Here is a 23078-nt window from a genome sequence, read left to right as displayed (position 1 = left end):
GATGTGGAAGGCCTGAATGTCCCTTGTGTTGGACTCTTCAAACTTTTCTGTTTACATATGCAAGACTTGGATTCTTCCAGTCTGAGATCGGAGTTAGGAGAAGACCTTTCAGCTTAACTCATCTGATGGTGATGTTACTTTTATATTTCTGAGGAAATTCCCTCCTTTTTGCTGCATACACTCGTGTGCAGAGCAATTGTTCAGCTTTCATTTCACTCCAGTCTCCAGTCCCAGATTTTTGCTTTCACAAGCACTTCAAGCCCTCATGTTGTTTCCTTTTATTAGCAAGCACAACCAAGTCTGGCAGAAAGAAACACTGGGCCGGCCTCCAAAGTAGCTTTTGAATGAATCACCTGACTCCTCAGATGTTCCTTTCTTCCCCTTGTAGGAGAGCTCTTTTGAAGCAGGGGTCACTCCAGAGCAGCACTGAAAGCTAGAAAAACCTAATGAAAGCAGCTGTAATTGCATGTGATCCTTCAGGATCCTTGAGTGCCTCACGTCCAACAGCTAGGGTTCTGAGTAGACAGAGCAGATGGACTCAAGTTCCTGTTGCGAATTAGTTGACTGTAGACCTGAACCTATATTCTCCATTTCCTGGGTGGGCATTCAAATGGCTGGTGTTACATATTTGGACAGGAGGAAAGTGCTACTTTTCCTCTATCTTGTCTTTATTAATTATGCATTTGTAGTTTAAAATCAGCTCTCACATTCTTTATTTATGTATTTCCTTTCAGTAAAAGGGCTTGAAATAAAAACAGTATACATTGTGGGCAAAGTAGCATAGCTCTGTTTCACATAGAATAAAGTGTGAAACACAGAATAAACGTATTTCTTAGAACTGCAGTCTCATTGAAATTAGATTGTCAGTGGGCCTAAGCCACAGAAGATGTTGTTTTTCTGTGCTTGTGATCTTCTGCTCTTATGTTCCACCTGGATACAGGAAAAAAATTTCATAGTGTTTCCTGGAACTTCTGTCCAGAGAAATTGATTTTCTTTACAAGATGATTCTAATATTTCCCCTCATGACTTCCCTAGGTGAACAATCTCCGTTCAAAGGTGTCTCGCTTTGCAATCAACACTCTTGGAGAGCTTTTCAGGATCATGAAGAAACACATGGACCAGGAGGTGGAGGAGGTTGCTCGGGCTTTACTCCAGAAGACCGGGGACTCCAGCGAGTTCATTCAGAAAGCAGCTGATCGATCCCTTGGTATTATGGTGGGGAGTGTGACTCCTGCACGAGCAATGGCTGCTATCCTGGCTAGTGGGGTCAAGTATGTGGTTGTTCTCTTAGTGATATCCTTCACCTTAAATTGTATGGTAGGGGGAAGGGATGGGATACAGACAGAGAATGGGAAGAGGGAAGGGTTCTTTCTATTGTGTCTTCTGTGAAGTCAGTGATTTTAATGTCTGATCATCCTCATTCCCTTCCTCTTGTCATCTGCTTCTGCCATGCTATAGCCTACTTATTTTCACAGTCTGTTAACACTGTCTAGATGTGGTGAATGATGGGGAGGCAAAAGTCCCTGCAGAGGTTGGTAGTACAGTCTTGTGGCTTTGCGGGGAAAGGGACAATGGAAATTGCAGCAGTGAGTGCCCTTTGATATTTCACAATGCTAACCACAGAGGCGCTGGGAAAAAACATGCATCATCATTATGCCATTAACTTGAGAGACAGGCATGCTAATTGCTGGGACTAGGAGCACACATGGGAGGATGGGCTGGGTGCAGCACAACCTGCTCAACAAGTGCAGCTCCTGCTGAGAGGAGCTTGTTTGACCATTGCGTCCTCAGAGCTACACTTCCTATTCAAACTGATGCCGCGTGTTGGCTTTGAGATGGTGAGTCACTCCACAGGCGCCTTCACAGGCAGACTCCCATGAGATATCTGAAGCAGATGCTGCCTTAAAATATTAGTGCTGTCTCTGATAGTTTTGAATAGGCACCCTCTAGGAAAGACAACCTGGCTAAAATGACTACTACCTTCCCTTTCCTTAGCTTTTCAAAAAGCGAGGAAACGTACCTGTTGCCAAGCCTCAAAGAACGAACTGCATTGCTGCATATTCTTCAGATTCATGCTCCACAGAATTTTTTCTGTTGTTTCGAGGGTCTGTGGGTTTGGAGATAAATGGGTGGAATAAGCCCCAGTCCTACTGCAGCACTGTCTGTGATGGGAGTCCTGTGATGAGTCAACATGGATTGCCTTTCATTTTCCTCTTTCTCAGGGTCAATAATTTCAGGAAAGAAATTAATTATCAAATAGTCCAGGGAGATTGAATTCCTTCCCTGTACATAGCTTCTTTCTTTATCTGAGGGTAGTATTGTCTCCTGTTGGTAAAAATTGCAGCAAGGACACATGCCTGCTTCCACCAGCAATGACAGAGACCATGTTGTGACCAAGACCTGTATTTCTGTCCTTCCCTTTCCTTCTGCCAAATGCTTGCTCTTGTTTCCAGTCACCGGAATGTCCTGGTGCGGAAGTCTGCAGCTGAACACCTACTGACCGTGATGGAGCAAATTGGAGCTGAGAAGCTCCTGTCAGGCACACGTGACAGTACTGAGCTGCTGGTTCACATGCTCGTGAAGCTTGCTCAGGATTGTAATCAGGACACAAGGTGAGGATCTTAATTTTACCTCCTAGAAACTGAAAGCTGTATGATGTCTGGCCATGATAAAGCAGCAAAAGAGTGGAAGGTAAAATAAACATTAAGAAAGTTACTTCCTAGTGTGGATAATGGTGTTTAGGGAAACAACTGTACCAGATAACATGAGGTTGTCCAGCAAGAAAGACCACTGCCAAATTCCTGTGACTTGAATAATTCTTTATTCAGATCAGCTGAGCTCAGATTAATCAGTCAAACAACTTTGTTTGGTCAACGTGTGCTCAACGAAAAGCTGAAGCATTGGCCACTGTTCATTACGTGAGGATACCAAGTATTTTTTTCTGGTAAGGTTAAGACTCTCCTAGAAAAATTCCATTTGTCTTCAAGCAACGTGTTCAGTCTTTCTAAATCCCTTCTGCAGATCTAAATGCCTATGCTATTCACAATTTTTTCTTTCTATCTGTTGTATAATGTTGTCTGTGGCTGAACAAATTACTGATTTCTTCTTGAAGATAGCTGTAGTTTCACAGCAGGTTATAAAAATGGTAACATCAACAATACAAACAAAAAAACACCCTTACTTTGACTATGGCTCTAAATTCCAATTAATAGGCGGCAAGAACACACAAGTAACTTACTGTATACCTGTACTATAGCATAGTAAATAGTAAATGTGAGTTGATTTGTCCTAGCTTGTCTGCCAGTAAAAGGAAGGTAAATTTTTGTACGGTGGCAGCAAGACATTGCAAATTAATCGTGGCAGCAAAGCAGATGAACTCCAGTCATCCCATAGGATCCTTCGATCCCACAGAAACAATTCCACAATTTCACTGTGAAATTGTACTTTCCTGTTGCCCTGTGTCCTCCAGTACTTCTTGTGTTCAGCTGGCAGCATTGCGTAGAGGTGCCAAGTGGAGGTAAATATCTTTCTTTGCTGAGTGGATAACTTCTTATGAAAGTACTGCATGTGAGAATTCAAAATATCAGCATATTCTATTAATCCCTTTCTTTTTTTATGCACAAAATGAGGGAGAAGATAACTAATATTCTGTAGCAAAAACAGTTATTCATTTCTCTCTTCCCTGTATTAGGTTTTATGGACGGAAAATGCTGAATATATTGATGAGTCATCCAAAATTTGATGGGTATTTGAAACAGTTTCTCCCCTCACGTGACTTGCGAGATGTTATGGCAACAATTAAGCAGAAAGTAAGTGCTTGGCAGGAGAGATGTCTCCTTTATGCATGTACTGATGTTGCTAATATGAAATTTAAAATATTAAATCTTTCTTTATCTCATTCTTCTTCTGTTGTATTATTTTGCTCCTGGAAATGAACTGTTGATTCTTAGCACGTTTGTCAGCAGACAGTGAGGGAATTAGTATGGTTTGAAATAAAGTGGGTATATGCTGATATCAACAACAAACAGGAAAGGGAAATAAGAGAAAATGATTTTACCCCCCTCCATAAAAACACTCCCCCCCAAAATGCCCTGTTGCCCCTCTCCCCCCCCCCCCAAATGCAACAGATGAAAGAAGTAATTGTGCCAAGAAATTTCCCATATGTACAAAAGATACACAAAGCTATCATAATTAGTGGCTATATTATCTGTATTCTAGGAATACTGCCCTGATGTCATGCTCTCTGCAACTACCTGAAAGGAAGTTGTGGGGAGCTGGGGGTCAGCCTCTTTTCCCAGATAACCAGCGATAGGACTAGAGGGAATGGCCTTAAGTTATGCAAGGGGAGGTTTAGGTTAGAAATTAGGAGACATTTCTTCTCAGAAAGAGTGGTTAGGCATTGGAATGTGTTGCTCAGGGAGGTAGTGGAATCACTGTCCCTAGGGGTGTTCAAGGAAAGGTTGGAAGTGGTGCTTAGGAACATGCTTTAGTGGGCAACATTGGTGGTAGGGTGATTGCTGGACCAGATGATCTTGAAGGTTTTTTCTAATATATATATTTTTTCAAATAGATTTTTTCCTAAGTCTTTTTTTTTCTTAATGATCCTATTCTATTCAAAGAAGCTCCATGAATTCAGCAGCCAGTGGAAAATCATCCCCATTTTTTTTTCTATCTTCTCCACTTATATTCTAGAAAGGAATGTGTCTTTGTGCAGGAGTGGAGAGAGTGAGTGTGAACCAAATCAACTCCCAACATAATGGGCCAACCTCCAGAGAGTCCAAAAGTTTTCTGCTATTCTCTCTGAGAAGGCTTGTTCCCTATCAGTTTGCATTATTCCCATTTGTGCTTATGACTAGTGATTTTATAAGATTTTATACTGCCAGCTGTCATGGTAACACCAGAACCTGCATTAGGTTAGTAATAACAAAACCTTCAGTAGACATCTCTGAATTTCTGGCCCGTCTCTCTCTCTAAGTTATGAAATGTGTTCCTAAGCCTATTTTTGTAGCTGTGATCCTTGTTAAAATCTTTGTTTTAAACAAATGCTTTCCTATTTTATCTTTTATAAATTAATGTCCGTTTGTTTTTTAATATATGTATTTAGGGGATAGAAGACCGTATATCTGAACTTCCATCTGCCAAGGGCCGCAGGGAGTCTAGGAGCAGTGGTTTGATGGTATCCCAGGAAAATTTGCCTTCTGATGAAGGGTACTGAACACTTCTGTTTTATCTGACAAAGCATGTGGCAAGCTTTTTGTATCTCTTCCTCAGTAAAATCTTTCTGCTGGAGCTGAACTGTGCCAGAGATTTTCTAGCCCCACAAAACTTTCTACAATGAAAAATATCTGCTTCTGCAACTAGGCTGAATACAAGTTCTGTGGGGGGGTTTCCAGAAAAATTGAGAGAGGAAGAGATTACCACCAGTGGCAGCTCAGAAGAGCCGATGCAATGGCTAGGAGAAGAGTGTTAGGGAGGCTGTGAGAGAGTCATGTCTCTGCTGTTTGACTTGGGACTTATGATTTCAGTTGGGGTCTTCTTATCTGAGTGGAGTCTTTTTTTTTTTTTTTTTTTTTTTTTAATATGGGTAGTTTTGATGAGAAGTCCCAGTCTGGAATGAAGATGCCATTCCCAAAAATGGCACTTTCCATGCGTGTGGTTTAAGCTGGCTGAATCAATTGCTTTCAAACGGCATCAGCAAGACAGTTCCTGAGTGGCTCTGGAAGACAGACATCTCAATGTGGACTTTTTCTGTAGCTATTTATGCCGTTCAGACCCATGACTGGTTGGTTGATGGACAGCATGTTCTCCACCCCCACACACACTCCCCACCCCCAAATGCCGCAGATCAACATTCAAGATAGGAACTTGGTCCTTGCTGTCTCCCCAGGCTAGTGGGAAAGCTACTTGTACCTGATTTCCTCTGACTACAGAGTGGGTTTATGTAGCCCTGTTGTGCTCAGTGCTGGTAGGAAGGTGACCACACACCTCACCAGCATGGTTAGGAGTGCCCCCATGCTCATGCCAGAGAGAGGTTGATCCAAGGGAATTGTTTCCATTGAGTGTGTTAAGCTGTGAATCAGTCCCTAGGGAAGCAATAATGCAAGCACAATAGTAGGCTGTCTGGCTTAGGTTTTCATCTGTGTTACTGATCCTCTGGACCCTTTCAGATATGCCCTTTAATCTCTCTGAGGGGGATTCACCTGTTCAGATGCATCTGAGTTATTTATCCACATTCCCATACCTATTATAGGGACACTTCTCCAGGACATTTCATTTTCTTTTAGTATAGACAATTCATAACTTTAAAGTAGTGCCTATTTTTCCCCACAAAGGAATGCTAGATTAATACCTTGAAGACATTTGAAGATAAGTGAGATGAATTCCATCCTTGGTGCTTTGGTTTTCCTACTTAAGCAGTAGTTATAAATGTATTTGGAGGTTGTCTCCTAGAATGATTGTTATGAGATCAAAGTTGCTTTTCAGATCAAGATCTAGCTGAAATCACACTATTAGGAAGTCTCCTCGAGATGTTTTCCTCACAATTAACTGAAGATATTATCACCAACAGATTTTACCTTGTTTTTATTTTCCAGTTCAAGGTCCGGCTCTGATGTCCTCATCTTACCCCGTCAGACAGCCCGGCACACATCACTTCGTACTGTGGAAGAGATTGAACAACTCAAGGAGCTTAACAAGCTCCTGACAGCCAAAGAGTTTCAGGCACGAATGGAGGGAGTAGTACTCCTCGTAGATCACTGCAAAAACAACCCCCAGCTCATCTCAGCTAACATTGTCCAGGTATCTAGGATATCTCCATTGCTTTTTTCCCTTCAGTTTCCTTCCCAAGCCTGTCACAGTAAAGTTAATTTCGTGTGTCTTGGCACTACATGCTAGTCATTCAGGACAAGCTGGTCCCTTCTCACCAAAAATAATTTAATTCAACTCCAAGTTTCAAGGCAAGTAATTTCAGTCCAGATGTACTTTTCTGTCTTTTGCCTGTTGGTGTTGTTCATGAGTTGATGATGGAATTTATTGTTGCTGTAGCTTCTTACGTCTCTATTCCTCTGTTAGGTAGAAAGAAAGGAAACCCAGCCACTGAAAACTTGGCAATTACTCTTCAGAAGAAAAATGGCTTGGGATGGGGAAGAGAAGTATCAGGCTGGGTAGATTTAAAAAATAAAAAATAAAGGATTCTCTGTACACTTTATCTTGTCATGTGAAGGCAAAACTCAGCCTATTCACTTCCTTTCTCATCCCTTTCTTGATTGGGAAATCCCGTTTTCACTCTTCTTGGGCTTCTCTTTTCTCTTTGCAAAGAGAAGGAAAATGTCTGGAGACATGGCTTCCTTTTCCTCTTAGCATCTGCTTTTTTCCCCTTTTACAGAAAATGGTACCTGATAAAGTGATTGAAACTATTTCAATGAGTATTAGCATGGCATGTTAAACTTGAGAAGTCTACCTTAGAGAGATGGTTAGCTAGAGAGATGGTCTGGATCCTGGAGAGTTCATCAGAGTCCTGCTATCCTCCAGACCAAGGTTCTGAGACAGCTAGATAAAACAAAACTTGGATCTCATCCAGACTCAATTTCGGCAAGATAAAATCTACCCTCAGTCCTTGAGACAATACTATGGAAAAATGAGAATCATAAATAGCTGTTTTCATACCTCTATGTCAAAGATTTTTTTTTCCATTATCAAGGCAATTTAATGATTTAATGATATATAGGTAAAGAGAAACTCCACATAAACTCTCTCATCCTCACCACAACCTTGTAATAAAATATGAAAGTGTTTTAAACCAGCATGAGATTGTGCAAATACTACAGTGAGTAACCCACAGGAAAACAGTGAATTTGTGCTAGTAAGCACTGGCTTGACAGAAAGGATTACATTTGTTTTTTGTTTGGTTGAGAACTTGTTTCTGCGTCACTTGTAGAAACAAGGACATTTTAACCCAGCTTTTATGTTTGTTTTCTTAACAGATTTTTGATGTTTTTGTCCCGAGACTTCAGGATTCCAATAAGAAAGTGAATCAGCAGGCACTGGAGGCTCTGGCTTCAATAACACCCATCCTCAGAGACACCATACACACAGTGCTGATCTCTGTGGTAGCAGCAGTCACTGACAACCTGAACTCAAAGCACACAGGGATATACACTGCAGCTGTGAAGGTGCTGGAAGCATCCATTGCTCACCTAGGTAAAGCTGACCTTAGATTTAGACTCAAAGTGTGGACTCTCCATCTCAGAGCCAAGTGAACACAGTTTGTTGATAGCTGTTGTTGTCTGTGGAAAGATTCAGCTCTTGCAAGATGTTTATGAAGTCCTGACTGAATTCTTTCTATCCCAATCTATTGCATCTTGTGATGTGCAGCTGAATGGATACTGCTTATCATCTGGGTTGTATGATTACTAATTCAGCAGAGAGGACATTATAGGCATTATTCTAAACTCCTGCCAGAAGAGTATGAGGGAAGCAACTAGCATGTCATGTCAGTTTTCTCCCTTCCTAACGAGAAACTGCATGTGTTTTGTTCTTATTGAATTGGATTTTTAAGATGCTAATTCCAGTAAGTTTATATCCACTAAAACAAGGTGAAAGTAATGTATTTTTTTCTTTGACGCATGCTGTGAGAAGGGTGGTGGAGGCTCTTTGCCCTTGCTGGGCTTTGTTCCATACTCTGGCAGCGATGACTCTCTCAAGCAGATGTATCTGGACTTCGCTGACCTAAAGCTTTGAGCTCACTCACTCATTTTGTAGTTTTTAGGTAGTAGTTTAGCCATATACAGCCCAAATGAAAATGTCCCTTTGAAATTGAAGACTGAAACCTTGATAAGGTTGTGTTATGAAAAATCGCACAGGAGATAGATGAAGGTGGAAAGGCTTGCTGGACAGTCAGAAAGACACTGATTATACACATGGCTAGCATGTATTTCTTAAAAGTATATGGAGACACTGCCCTGATGTGGTGACTCCCCACTTCCCCTCACCTGCCACAGGTTTCATTTTGCCTTAATTTGTAGACGGTAACCTACAAATAAGAGAATCAGAAAAGCAGAAAGAAAAGGATGGGAGAGAAGTACAGGGGTCTCCACTAACATTTTTTTTTCAGCTAAGTTTTGTGTTTGATATTAATAATTTACAACAGTGAGCACAAGGATAGAAAGCTGGCTGGCACTCCAAATTAAGGAGGGGCTGTTAGGATTGGTTGCAGCCCGGGGACACAGTCTGAAACCAGCCTTAAGTCTGTAGAAAATATTCTCTGTGACTCTTAGCTTATTCTTATGTCCTTTGCTTTAGGCAGCTGGATCCCCTGGAGGATCCCTCTCCAAGGATCTGGTGGAGAGGTGTCAACATTGACTGTTTTTGTTCTTGCACACGTTTCCACCAGGGAAGGAGACCAAGACTGATCTGTGTAGTTTGCTGGGGGTGTTTATGGATTTATATCTTTTCAGTCTAGTGTTTAAAATTCAGTGAGATTCAGACCTGAATCCAAATCCAGACCTGAATTTGCCTCTTGATCTTCTAGTGTAGATTTAGAAGCACGTTGACAATACCTGTGCTACCGCTGTCATTGCTGCAATTGTGACCAGATGTTTCCAGTTCCTGGGGGCTCTTCATGTGCTATTTACTGGATCTCTGACTTATGTTGAAATGTGAGATGAGAAATGGTGTATGTGTATTTGTGCATGCAGGGAGTTTGGTGTTGGAAAGATGGATGCCGTCACTAAAAGTGTTCACTAGAAGTTTTTTTTTTCCCCCTCCACTGATTAAAATCTACTGCAGAAAAGCAGTTTCCAGATAAAGTGTTTGGCTTCCAGAGTTGATGCCAAGTTTGCAGATCACTCGTATCATCTATGCTATATATTAAAGGACCTAAATTCCTGCCAGCTGTAACTGGTAAGCTGGGTAACAAGAACCTGCCATGGTGCAGTCCTTATGCACCAATTTCCAGGCAAGCCTGAACATGTATCAGCATTTCCCCAGATTCTTGTGAGTCTTTGTCTCTGTGCTCCTTGTCTGCTTTGGTACAGAAGGAGCTGAACAATAAATCCTGGTGTTCAACTAAGCTAGAATTCAAGGACAAAGGGACTTTTGGGAGGTTGTTTGGGTCTAGTTTGATTTCCCAAATTAATTGCTTTGCTGTTGATGTGATACTGGTGCATCAGAGCTTCTGCAGAACAGCTTCCTGGAAGATTCTACATTATGGGCATTAGCTGGTCCTGTCTGCTTTCTACCTTTCTTTTTCTTTTTTTTTTTTTTTTTTTAAGGGAATTTATGGTTTGCCAAGTTCATTTCTTTAGAACAAACAGGTATAAATCCAGGTGTAAATGATGGCTTGTTCCAAATGTTGTTCTGCATGGGGCAAGATTGCTGTAGCCAGTAATTACATGGCCAAGGTCTGCTGTAAATTATCTTGCCACACGGATTTATGCCAGCTGTGAAAATGCAGCACTGGGTGAATATGCCTGAAAAATTTACTGTTGAACAGGAAGGCTTTAAAGGGGAACTAACAAATTTCTCCACAACAGCCTCTTTGTGAACCCAGTGAATTTGCTGACCTGTTACCTTCCCATGTTCTAAATATGGGGTTGTGGGGAGAAGGGTGCAAGACCTGTCCTGCTGTTGGTCCTATTGTGGTGCTTGGGAGAAGGCTGGGGAAGAGTCACAGAATCCTCCTAACAGAGGATGTGGCAACCAGATTCCTTCAAGGTTTTGTGTGGAGCCTTCTCTCATCTTTCCCCCCTCACCAATTCTGAGATATGACCTTAAATTTTCAGCACTGGCATATGTCAGAACAGGAGGAAAGCACATCTATCTCTTATCAGAAAGACTGCACAGAGACATGTTCACACAAATAAGGTGGGGTGTGTATATATATATATATATATATTTTTTTTTTTTGGATCTGGTCATTTTTTGCACAAATTCAAACAGGCAACTGAATCACAAATATTTCAGAATTCAAGGCTTAGGGCCTTAGTGGTGGAAGGAAGGCTCTACTGGCAAAATACCTGAGCTAAACCTTTCCTCATGCTTTAAAATTGTTTGCCTTTACAATTTCAAACCCCCCAACAACAGAACTCTCTAAAGGATACTGCTTCCAGTTTAGAGTCAGTAAGTGCAATGTCTTGCCCCCATTGCTCCACTGAGTTTCCTAGCTATGAGCCCTGCTATTCCGCTGAGACTGTGTTGACGTGCTGCAAATTCTGAGTTTTAGATGAGATTTCCTCATCTGTCACCTTTAATGATCCATGCAGAGATGAAAGCTGGTTATAAGGTTGCTTGATCACTCAATGTAAAACCAAACACAAACAAATAAGAACACAAGGGAGACAAGTAGTAATCCCATCCAGCCAACAACCACCACTCTTCTCCTACCCCTTAAACCAAAAATCCTATCCATAAACTAAATTGTTTCCAAATAAAACCTAAATCATTCATCTAGCTTAGCCCTGAGATCGAGATGGACGTTCCCAGCAGAAGGTCACACACAGCAGCAATTCATTAGCTGTGACCCTGGACCCTATCCACACTGGAGGGAGCCACCTTGTAGATGGGGGCAAATCAAATCTTATCACTTATGGCACCAGGACATAGATCTTGCTCTGCTCCTACATCCATCCTAATCTGTCATCTGTCATGAAAGAAAAATCCTTTAGATGGCCACTGCCAGGCAGCAGGGTGTAGAGTAAGGCCTGAGTAGCTCCCAGAGCGACCAGCCCTCCACAAAAGGGGAAGGGAAATCGCTCCCATAAGCATTATCATAGCAAAAAGGGGAACACAGTGAAGGTGAGAGCACAAAGCAGATTCTTCTTTCGCTTGTATTGCAAATGCTGGACCTGTCCTGTGGCCAACAGGTTTAGCTAATATCTAGTACCGAGAATTAAAGCTGAGTTAACAAGAAATGACCTGCCTGCTGCCTTTTTTTCATCTAACTGCCATTAAAAGCTGTTCTGTCTTTTGGTCTTTTGAGGCAGCTAAAGTAATGCTTGGGTAGATTTGTTATTGACTGGAGCTTTAGTGTTTTAAAATGCTCAGGGAATTTGAAACCCTTAAATTGAAAGGTGAATAGTGACTATACGTTTAATCTACCTATAAAAGATAAATAATTCCTCCTCATCTATCCAAAACCCAAGTGTTTCCATGAAAATCTGTGTAGATGCCCACATTATCAATTAATTAACATTTCATACTGCTTCAAAGTCTCCAGATCTGAGTGTTTTCTTCTTCTTTCTTTCTTTATTTATTTATTTTTCTTCTTTTTAAAGCAGCAGCAGTAAGGTAAATCTCTGAAGAGGAACAGCAAGTGTGAAACAGCATCTGCCGATATGGCAGGATTGTGAGGCAAAAAACTAAGTGTCTGTTTAGAAAGGTGAATGAGAAGACTGTAATTACCAAAGCAGAAAATTAGTTAGAATAACAGGATCAATTCTTCACTTCATGCTTGCAAAAAGATCATTAGGGACTTCCTTCTTATATCTCATGTAAAAACGAGCTCTTAATAGCACAGTGCTACTTAAAACCACTATGGGACTTGGTTCTGTAGTATTTCACAAAGAAGTTGTCTGCTTTGTTGGTACCACTCCTGGAGACACCATGAGGTACTGGAGCATGTCTCATGAGCATCTGTCTCCAAGAGAAGCTTTGCTCAGCTTATCAGAGTGGTAGGACTAGAGGATTACAGACCAGTCTGGACAACATTTTTAAAATTATAATAAGAACCCAAATCAACAATGGCCAGCATAGGGAAAACTTACATGTTTTAAAGCTTCCAAGTTTCTAAAACTTACAACAGTCAAGTATTGGGAAATCGGCTAGTTTTTAAGTCTCGGTGCCAAGCTCTGATTTCAGAGATGTTACAAGAGCCCCTGAGAGTACATGGTGTTAGTGATGAGCACGTAATTCTCTGTCATACAAGTAACTTGGAGTCTTGTCCATAGGTCCCCCCATGTAAATTACAGATTTAATGCCAGTTTATCTGTAAAGAGTGAATGGATGTGTGGACCTTTGAGCCTTCTCACCCTTTTTCTTCAAGGTTCATCTCTGCAAAACTCTATCATGCAAAACCTCCTCCCTACTTATGTGTGATTTAAATTTTTAGGGCCCTCATGAGAAATATGTAATACAGCTCCTTGTACAGCAGTTAACTGTGTATTTACAGGTGTGAAATGAAATCTTTTCTTTTTGAATTTTAAATCCTCCCAAGTTAAGCTGTAGTGAAAGAGCAAATGTAAGAACACAGAAGCTAATAGAAATTTATTTTACTTTACAGAATGCCATCACCTCTGCCCTTTTTTTTTTCTTTTTTTTTTTTCTTATAACCTCTAATAGTAAGCAGAAATAAATGTTTTTCTTTCAGATAACGCATTACTGCTGCAAGTGCTTGCCCACCGAGTGTGTTTCCTCAGCGGTCGAGCTATGCAGGATGTCACAGAACATCTGTCAGGTATTGGCTGCTTTAGTCAATCTCCAGGTTTAAGTCAAGCAGTCTTTCACAGGAAATGGCAAATATTTAGAGGAAATTCCTCTCAATATACAGTGCAGTAACTCATCAATCACTAGAAGATTTTGGGCTTCTCCCTCTTGCAAAATACACATAAAAGTTGTATTTGGCAGGGCTTTACCTGCATGCTTGTCAAGGCATGCAAGATGTAAAATTGGGACTCCGGTGCTGATCTCTCACTGAGGCATCTCAGGATCCACCTCCAGGAAAGAAAGGAGCTAAAAATACCCTAGCCAGCTCCTCTCATTGAAGGACAGTGCAGTAAAGGTCAAGGAAGTCTCTAAGAGGTCCCTTTCCTGAACTGAATGAACATCCTGTAGAAAAAATTATGGTAACTGGTATTTCTGAGGATCATTTTTTGTCAGCATGGGATCCTTGTCTTACTGTTGGAAACTTTTGTGGCTGAATCCTGCAGAGACTGGGGATTGTAGTGCAGGTGAAAACTCAAGACAAAATATTACAGGCAAGGACAATGTGCAAGGCAGGATTTGGGAACAGAGGGGCAGAAGTGGGCAGTTGATCCCAACCCACCGTGGCTCCCTGCCTGTGTTACAGATATAACATGACACTGACCATTTCAGACTGTATAAACAGTCTATTTCATATCAGTGGTGTCCTACACATTAAAAATGCAGCTGACAATTGATTTATAATAGTAGCTTACTATGAGTGGCGATAGCCAAGGAATGAAAAAAAAATTCAATCTCTATAAATATTAGAGAAAACTATTTATAGCCTTGCTTTAATTAGGGCTAAAGCCACTGCGAATTATGCCAGCATCTTTTAATCCAAGGTTTAATACACTTTGCTGTTTCATTATGAATCTCAAAAGGACATGTTTAGCCATAGCAAATTAAAAAGGGCCTTTAAAGATAGTTTGAATAAAGTAAATCTCCATAATAATATAATTTAATTTTACAGTTATTTTGATCCCTTTTTCAAATAAAGCATTTGAACATTAATTTGGACTATTTTGGAGAGAGCAGATGTTCTGTCTGGGACTTTGTGGGAACAGACATTCTCGTCTGAAACTCCATAGTGACTGCTGTATTTAATAGCACTTAAACTCAAATTAAATTCCATTTTAAAACAGGTGTAATAACCCTGTTCTGCTTACCAGAACTGTTCTTAGGTACTTTCAGCATCTGTTTAAATGTTGATGACTGATGCTGGATGAGCAGCTTAGAGAAAATGGTGGTCCTTCCCCTGCATAATAATAAATGGTTACTGCATAATGTTTCCACAGAACAGAAAATAAGAACTGTGTCTCCAGACCATTTCAGATTTTGATCTCTCAGCAAAATCTGCCATGCAAGGAGCCTGTTGGTAGTAAATTTTTGTTTGTATTTAATATAGTTCAGTTCAGAAAATGGGCTGAGAACAGATTTCACAGAGTAAGAGGGAATGCTTGTTTTTTAGTTCAATTTCAGCCCCCTATGAAACAGTTTCTGTCTCTATTTCCCTCTTTCAGGAAACTCTGTGTAGATAAATGCCATTAAAGTTGTCAGATGCTCAAATGCCATGGCAATGGGGTATAGGTTATTACCTTAGACATCTTGAAGCTGGAAATAGGTGTTCATTAGAGGCCACCAAGTATGAGGGAAAAAGCTCAAATCAGAACATTCTGCCAGAGATATCAGTTATTCACTGATGTTTCTAATAACACTGTCAAGCATCACACATTTTTGGGGTCTGGAGTTCTGAAATGTGGTATATTACTGCCATTTGCTGTGTGCCACTGAGCAAAAGGGAACTGCCAGATTAGACTCATGACATTTTTTATCAAAGATCACAGAAAAAGTAATCATCCTTTTTATTAGAAAATTTTCAATTATTTCTCTAAGCTGCATTTCAAAATCTTTTACAGCTTCTTTAGATGACTTCTTAATGGAAATAAAAAGAGGTTTGACATTTTTGTCATTTGTAATACACAAATAATTAATGAAACAATTTACAAAATGTATATGATGCACTTTACTAAGTCTATCTTGGACACAAAGCCATTGATTTGTAGAAATTAAGGTCCTCAGAGGTCAGTTATTCTGTTCAGTGTATGATCAGCCACTGCTGCCTGTTTCTGGATCATTGGGGCTATTTGTGCTTGCTGGTATTAACTGGAAAAGCCCTCAAAGAACCAAAAATAAAGGTAAGAACTTGTTTGCGTTAAGATGTTAAGAAACTTGTCTCTCTTGCCTGGCAGTACTCGTGGCATCTGTTTATCCCCGGAAAGCCCACATGGTTGAGCGCTACACCTTGCCCGTGCTCTGGTACTTCCTGAGCAACATGATCGGAAATGGGGTCCTGCCTGGCCGGAGCAGCAATGTCAGGGCTGCAGTCACCAAGCTTGCAAAGAGCCTCTACCAAGAGATGGGATCCAGCCTCAAGGAGCACGCCGCTGGCCAGCCTCAGCACGTGGTGAAAAACCTCTGGCATGTTTTGGATCTGGATGTCTGGTGAAGAAGGCTTGGTGCATTCCATGCAGGTGGCAGTAAGGCACTGCATGGGGCATGTGGAGAGGAGGGTGGAACCCCTGGCATTGGTTTTGTTCTGGTTTTAAAGCACCAGATTTACCCTACAGAGTTTATAGCTACAGATGTACATAGTATATTTTGATGTAAGTTTTTTTTTATTTTTATTTTTTAAAAGGAAGTATTCTTCAAAAGTTTTATTTTCTTCCCCATGAAGCTTATATAGGTATGAAAAAATAAAATCCCATGTGTAAATGCCATTTGTAACTGTAAAAAGGAAAATAATATATTTATATAAATACTTGGAAAGTAAGAGATGTGCTTATATGTATATTTACTTATAATGTAAGACATGTGCTTTGAAAACATGTGGGCTGCAGGATTAAATGTTGTAGCTGCCACTGCACCAGCAGCAAAAGAGACGTCCAGGTCAAGCTCAGACCTCCAGTGCCAGGACAAGTACTGAAGGTACCTGAGATTTCTCTCTGAAATCTTTCTAGGTTTGCTGAATTTTCCCTCCTATTTTAGGGAACACCTCTTGTCTTTAGTCCCCTTTGCTTCCCCATGCAATGGGCTGATATGGAGAGGTGACAAGTGCTGTCTGAGTGCCTCCAAGCACCTTGGGACACCCTTGGGGAGGTGCAGGAGAGGGGCCATGAAGCAGGGGGCTGTGCCCCCTTGGAGGGGGTGGCAGGTGATACACAGAGGGCAGCAAGTGGGCTGAGGGCATCCTACAGAGGTTGGAGAGAGGTAAGCTGTGGGTGGGCACTGTGGAACAAATAAAGCCAAGTTTTTCTTTTTTAATATATACATTTTCTCAATGTCTAAAAAGACAAATTAAAAAAATAATCTGTCTTTCAAGAAATTAAGGTTTGCCTCATACATATATAAGGTGTGAGGCACAACGGGGCTATGGAAGTTTACAAGAGCCTTGGCAGGCTCTTGACAGTTACAAGGACCTTGCCTGAGGTTGGGAAGCCAAAGAATACTGCAGGGAGATCTGTCCATCCCAAAAGTCTTGGGGTTTTACATTTATTTGCTGCACCTGTTTAGTATGTCTAAAGCTATACAGGACTCCAGCTGGCTAGATGATGTTGCATTGGGTCACCTCTTACAGAAACACTTTTTCTTTTCAGTACAGTACTGAAGTGGTGAAACTATTTAATTGACTCTTTTAGGGTGTTTCTTTTGCTGTTGTTTGTTGTGTTTTGTTTTTAACTCCTAACTTTTGGTAGCATGGGGTGGTCAGGAACTCATTTCTGAAGAGACGTGGCATATGATCTAGCCTAGGGACCTGGCTCTGAAACCCTGGTGTGTCTGGAGATCCTGCAGAGCCTGGTGGAAGCCACAGTTCTTGGATATATGTCAGAGTATTTTGGAGTTTGGTATTCTTAGAGTTTTTTCTAATGGTTCACCAGAGACAGGAATGACATGATAGTGCGCAGGATTTTTGCAGGTGTGTCAGGGTTCTGCAGAGTACAAGTATGCACTGAAGTGCTAGAAGTGAATGATGCATGTTAGAAGGCGGCTGAGTTTAAAAAGCAGATCTGGAACTGTGTCACTTCATTAAGCACCTGAAGTTGGCTACTGTCTGAGGTCTATTTTAAAAGGTAGTATTTTTTATTTTTAGCAGGTGATATCTCTAGGGGGCTTCCTGTTTTTGCTTTCTCTACCTCCAAAGTTGCTCTTGCAGTTTCCCTCTGCACATTTGTCCCTCTGGAGCCCTTTACATGCTGCTCTACACAGGCTGTTTTAGCTGGGCTGAATAAAAGATGTTTATTTTTACTTCAACTGTGCTTTGGCTCTTGGGGATGTGGGGAGGAGTTTCTGCACTTGGGAGAAAAAGGCTTTTACACACCTCAAATGAAGCCTCCCAGAGCCTGCTTTTTATGTGTTTTAGGTGTAGGTCTTGCAAAGTATGTTTAAGAAGTAACCCATGTAACTTTTTTCTTAACTCTCTGTTGGCCTTGAGTTTTGCTTTCATGCATGCTGTTCCCCACAGTTGATGAGAATAAAGCATTGCCTACTGGTACCTATTTTCTGTCTAAGTGTTTTTGCTTGTTTGTTTGTTTTGTTTTGTTTTGTTTTTTAACTCTCCAGCCGAGACAGTTTCCCCATGACATGGCCACTCCCACCACAGAGAAATCAGATTTAGCTGACCAAGTGACAGTGTGCAGTGAGAACAGAGGAGCAAGGGTTAATTTGTACATGTTAAGTCAGCTCAGGTGAGCTCTTCTACCACATGCTTGCACAGGTGCGCATATGGTAAGTTATTATGAAGCTATTAAGGTTTTTGGAAGGTAGGACCAAAACTCAGGGCAGTGTTAGACCTTCTTCTAGAACTAGTAAAAAATAAATAAATATATGTTTTTAACTTACTATTATTTTGTTCCAGAAATCTCACCAGAAAGGAGACTGCAAGCTGCACTTACATGGCCAGTTTAATTCATTTGATCGTTGTGTTTAATGTGCAGTGCAGCGGCTATCCCAGGTAGATTAGTACAGCAAAAGATATGTACAGCAGTTTTGTACATTAGCTTACTCTATCATACAACCTGGCAGAGCCCCAAGAAAGATGCTGGCTGTCACAGATAGTCTCCTGCTTGCTGAAGGTAAGAGTTGTTGTCATTAAGGGAAGGTGGGAGAGAAGGGGTAACGTGACTTCTACCATGAAGGACTGAAGAAAGCTCATGTTCCCCTACACACTGGGTAGATAGTGCTTTTGCAGAGATGCTGCTGTATCATGGAGTGTAACTAAGATGATTCTGGCAGAATTTGCCCTTGTAAAGGTTAAAGGTGGGCTTGGGAGCCAGCTGCCGAGTCCTTCTATCGAGTGGAGGGAGAGGGACTGCACTGAGGTGGCTATTTTCATCCTTGATAAATACTGATGGTGGGAATAAAAGCACTGGCATTGCTAACAAATCCCTGCCAGCTGACACTGAATTATGATACCGTAATAAAGCCTTTGATATAAGCAGAGGAGGGAAAACTATCTAGTTAAAATTAGAGTTGACCTGAACCTTTAAGCCTCCCCTCTGCCTTGGTATCTGTAGCTGGAAAAAAAAAAAAATGTATTGAGCCAGTGAACTGCCCCTGTGTATCCTTAAAAGCTCCCAAATAGTTTTCAAATGCAATTGGCTGTGGTAAAACAGCTTGTAAAATCTCTGTACTAATAGCTGTACTCCAGATAAATGAAGGCTGTCCTTCTCACAGCTGTTTAGCACATTTCACCTTTGCTGCATTTGGGAATGGGAAGTAAAACTCTGCTTTGGAGGCTGCCGTGAAGGCTGCAGGATGTGCAAGTTTGTCGTTATCTGCTGCTTTCCAGGACATATGTGCCAAGTGGCCATGCCCAGGTGACTGCAGTCATGCCTAGGCTCTCAGGCACAGCCTGAAATTTGATGTTGCATGTGATTTGATTGCTGCTGCTGTAGCTTCATATACAGGAGTATGCACCCTTATGCACTCATGTCTGTATGTGTTATTTTGCATGTTTCTTCTCCTCTCTGTATGCTGTTAGTGTACACAATATAGGCTATAAAGCTGCTTAGAGCTGATGTACTTTTGTCAGTGCAAATACTTGAATGGTAAGCATGTTTCAGTACAAGAAGGAAAATTGGCTATACTAATAAGATGACTTCCATATGGATATAATTGTGCCAATATTAAGATCTCTTTCTTTGGCTGCTGTCTTGTTCTGGCAGCTCTTTGTTTTCAGCATCACTCAGTGCAAACAAACAACAAGAGATGCTTTTGTTTTCTCAGGAGACAGCTGCCTTCCAGCTAAATCAGCCCAATTGCTCTGGTAAGTGCCCTTCGAGGCTGGACCTTTTGCAGGCTGCCCTTGCAGCTGTGGGATCTCATTGTGCAATCTGGCAACTGCTGGCAGGTACTGTTGTTTCATTCCCCATTGATCCTGCAACTAATAATTCCATTGAAAATAGTGGTGACAGTATGCCCATACCAGGGCTGACAGTAGTTCACATTTCACACATAGGAAGATTTTCTTTTTCAGACTCATAGTTCTTCCTTACTGCAATTCCAATAAGGAAAAAATTTGACCCACCATATTCTCTTCCTGCTGCTCCTCTCTTTCCTCTTTTGCCAAGGCTTCTTTGTGCCACCTGCTGCTGCTATATATTATTTAGTGTTCCAATGGCATCACTTTTTAATATATTTGGGACATGGTGTATGTGGAGAAAGTCCTGTATAGAATAAATTTTCTAACTGTATGTATTCTGTACTCACAGAAGGTTTGAACAAAGAAAAATTGGCCTAAATTACAAAGTTTTGTATATTCACAATTTGAGTTATTTCTGGTTCATTGCTGTCTTCTATCTTGTTTTATAATTAGGAAAATAAAATATCTTTTATAAGGAAAAGAGACACTGCTTTTCAAAAGGCATATATATGCATATTTACCTGGAACAGCAGTCAAATAGTGTTGTTTATGACTTGCTTGCAGGAGGGTGAGTTGACCATGAGGCCAACAAAGGTGAGAAGGGTTACTCAAATTTATCATAGAATAGTTTGGGTTGGAAAGGACCTTCAAAGATCATCTATTTCCAACCTCCTGCCATAGGCAGGGATGCCACCCACTAGAACAGGTTGCCCAGGGCCTCGTCCATCCTGGCCTTGAACATCTCTCATCACTGATCTCCATCTGAACATTGAGCCATTGACCTCAACTCCCTGGAGGTGGCTATCCAGCCAATTCCTTGTCCTGTGAACAGTCCACCCTTCAGATCCATCTCTCTCCAATTTGGAGACAAAGATGTTGTGTGGGACTGGATCAAAGGCCTTACAGAACTCACTCCATCATAGAAGGCTAATAGGTCAGGCATGATTTGCCTTTGCTGAAGCCATGTTGTCACCTCCCTGTCTTCCCTATGCCTTAATGTGGTTTCCAGGAGGATGTGTTCCATGATGTTCCCAGGCATGGTAGTGAGGCTGACCAGTCTGTAGTTCCTCGGGTCCTTGTTTCTACCCTTTATAAAAATGTCTGTGCTGTTTCTCTTTCTCCAGTCAACAGGGACTTCATCTGACATGAGCTATATTTATACTGAAGCCAGAGCAACCATTCAGCAGAGGGCCATGTGATAACTTATTGCCATGGGCCAGTGCTGCACAGTGTAACAAATTCCTCTGTGGCTGGAACAAGCACTTCTGGATGCAGCTCAGACTCTTGGTGGACCATGCAATTATTGATGGCACTGCCTTTTAAAAAATATTTAAGTTTCATTTCATAATCATTTGAATCTTTTAAACTTACATTTTAATTTGTAGCTGCCATTAATTCTCTGCCTGAGGGAAAAATACTTTACAGGCTAATGCAAACCCTAACATTTTGACAGCAATTTCTGCATGGTTGCCAGTTTCTGATGTTACAGAAGAAAATATATGTGTGATGTGTTAATTAGGCTTTCTGAAGGACAAAATCTCTTTTGTGTGTCCGTGTATGTTAGCTCAGCTATGGATCCAATGCAATTCCTAAGTCCAGGAAATAACTCCTTTCGGTTTTGGTGCCTTTCCTTTGTCCTCCACCTGCACAGATGGTCCCAAAATTATAGCTCCAATTTCCCTCAAGGTATTTGGTAGGGCACCTCCATTACCAGTAGCACTTTTGACAGCTGTTATATTCAAAGGTTTCAGTGAAGGAGGCACCCCCCTCAAAAGCTGCGTTTTGATAATTCTCATTACTGCTAACCTGTCTGGATTGGATCCTGTAATTAATGCATGAGCCATCCTCATAAGCCACACTCAACTAATACCTTCTTTCATTGCAGACCGTTTTCTGAGACGCTACACTAATTCGGCAAGATCTGCATATGTTGTTAGAACTGCTGCACGCAACCATCGATATAGTGTAGGTACAAGTAATATCCTGCCCATCAAGATTCTTGATATTTGTAATTGAGCATATAGGGTTTACTAAACCTTTTCCACCCATTAATAAATTTAGAATCATGGAATTATTTGGGTTGGATGGGACCTTAAATGCCGTCTAATTCCAAACCTCTGCCATGGGCAGGGACACCTCCCACTAGACTAGGTTGTTCAAAGCCTTATCTAACCTGGCCTTGAACACCTCCAGTGATGGGGCATCCACAACTTCTCTGGGCAGTACCAGAGAAGTACCTTTAGGTATTGGAAGGCTGCTGTAAGGTCTCTCCAGAGCTTTCTCTTCTCCAGGCTGAACAACCCCAAATCTCTAAGCCTAATCTTCATACTGGGTGTTCCAGCTCTCTTACCATCCTTGTGGCCCTCCTGTGGACTCGCTATAATAGGTCCATGTCTTTCTTTTATTAGGGGTCCCAAAACTTAATGCAGTAACGTCTCATGAGAGAGAGACGAGGAGAATCACCCTCTTTTTTTTGTTGTTGTTGCAGCCCAGGATACAATTGGCTTTCTGGTCTGCAAGCACACATTGCTGGCTTGTGTTGAGCTCCTCATCAACCAACACCCCCAAGTCTTTATCTTCAGAGCTGCTGTCCTGCTCTCAATCCACTCATCACTCAGCCTGTATTCACTCAACCTCCTTCTGCCTGCTCCTGCTGCTCCCTTATTTGTATGAGGGGTAGTGCTCCTACCACCTTCCTACCTTCTAAATCTGGCTCAAACTCAACCTTGGAGACAGAGGACTCTATAAGAGCACAAACTTGGGAAACTGAAACCTCACTTTTCCCATATCTGCACCTTTGTTAGCAATACACACCATCAGCTACTCTATAGTGCCTTACACTGCCTCGCCATGAGTAGTAATTATTTCTTGCACAATCACCTTTGTGTCTTGTAATATTCTGTCTTCTTCTAACTCCCTCATTTTACTCCGTAATGATACAACTTGGTCAGGAGCTCTACGACTGGTACCTAATAGCCATCCCAGTCTACCCTAGCTTGTGAGAATACTTTGATGCTGCTTTCCATGGCAATTCATGCATAGTCATCTGAGGGGTAACCACTGCCCCTGCCATCTATTTCAGGCCATTCTTCTGATAGAGTTAATGTAGCTAATAAAGTCGCCAAGGTGGTCCAGCACTCAGTACTGGGCCATCCCAGACTGCAGGGAGTCACTGTTGTGCCCCCCCCAGTTCCCAATTTTT

General features: G+C 41.4%; 1 protein-coding gene across 1 annotated transcript in view; it reads left to right on the top strand.

Moving 5' to 3' along the window:
• Positions 1-15964, top strand: part of TOGARAM2 (TOG array regulator of axonemal microtubules 2) — a 33009-nt gene extending 17045 nt beyond the window's left edge. The window contains exons 12-19 of the mRNA XM_035558701.1: positions 1036-1271; positions 2454-2612; positions 3692-3809; positions 5105-5208; positions 6600-6798; positions 7983-8199; positions 13364-13450; positions 15708-15964. Coding sequence (XP_035414594.1) covers positions 1036-1271; positions 2454-2612; positions 3692-3809; positions 5105-5208; positions 6600-6798; positions 7983-8199; positions 13364-13450; positions 15708-15964 — 1377 coding nt within the window. The remainder of the gene's footprint in view (positions 1-1035; positions 1272-2453; positions 2613-3691; positions 3810-5104; positions 5209-6599; positions 6799-7982; positions 8200-13363; positions 13451-15707) is intronic.
• The last annotated feature ends 7114 nt before the right edge of the window (positions 15965-23078 follow it).

This window comes from Cygnus atratus, chromosome 3 (assembly GCF_013377495.2).
Source record: "Cygnus atratus isolate AKBS03 ecotype Queensland, Australia chromosome 3, CAtr_DNAZoo_HiC_assembly, whole genome shotgun sequence".
Lineage (NCBI taxonomy): Eukaryota > Metazoa > Chordata > Aves > Anseriformes > Anatidae > Cygnus > Cygnus atratus.
The sequence above is the reverse complement of the archived record's forward strand: the minus strand, read 5'-3'. Positions and strand labels throughout refer to the sequence as shown.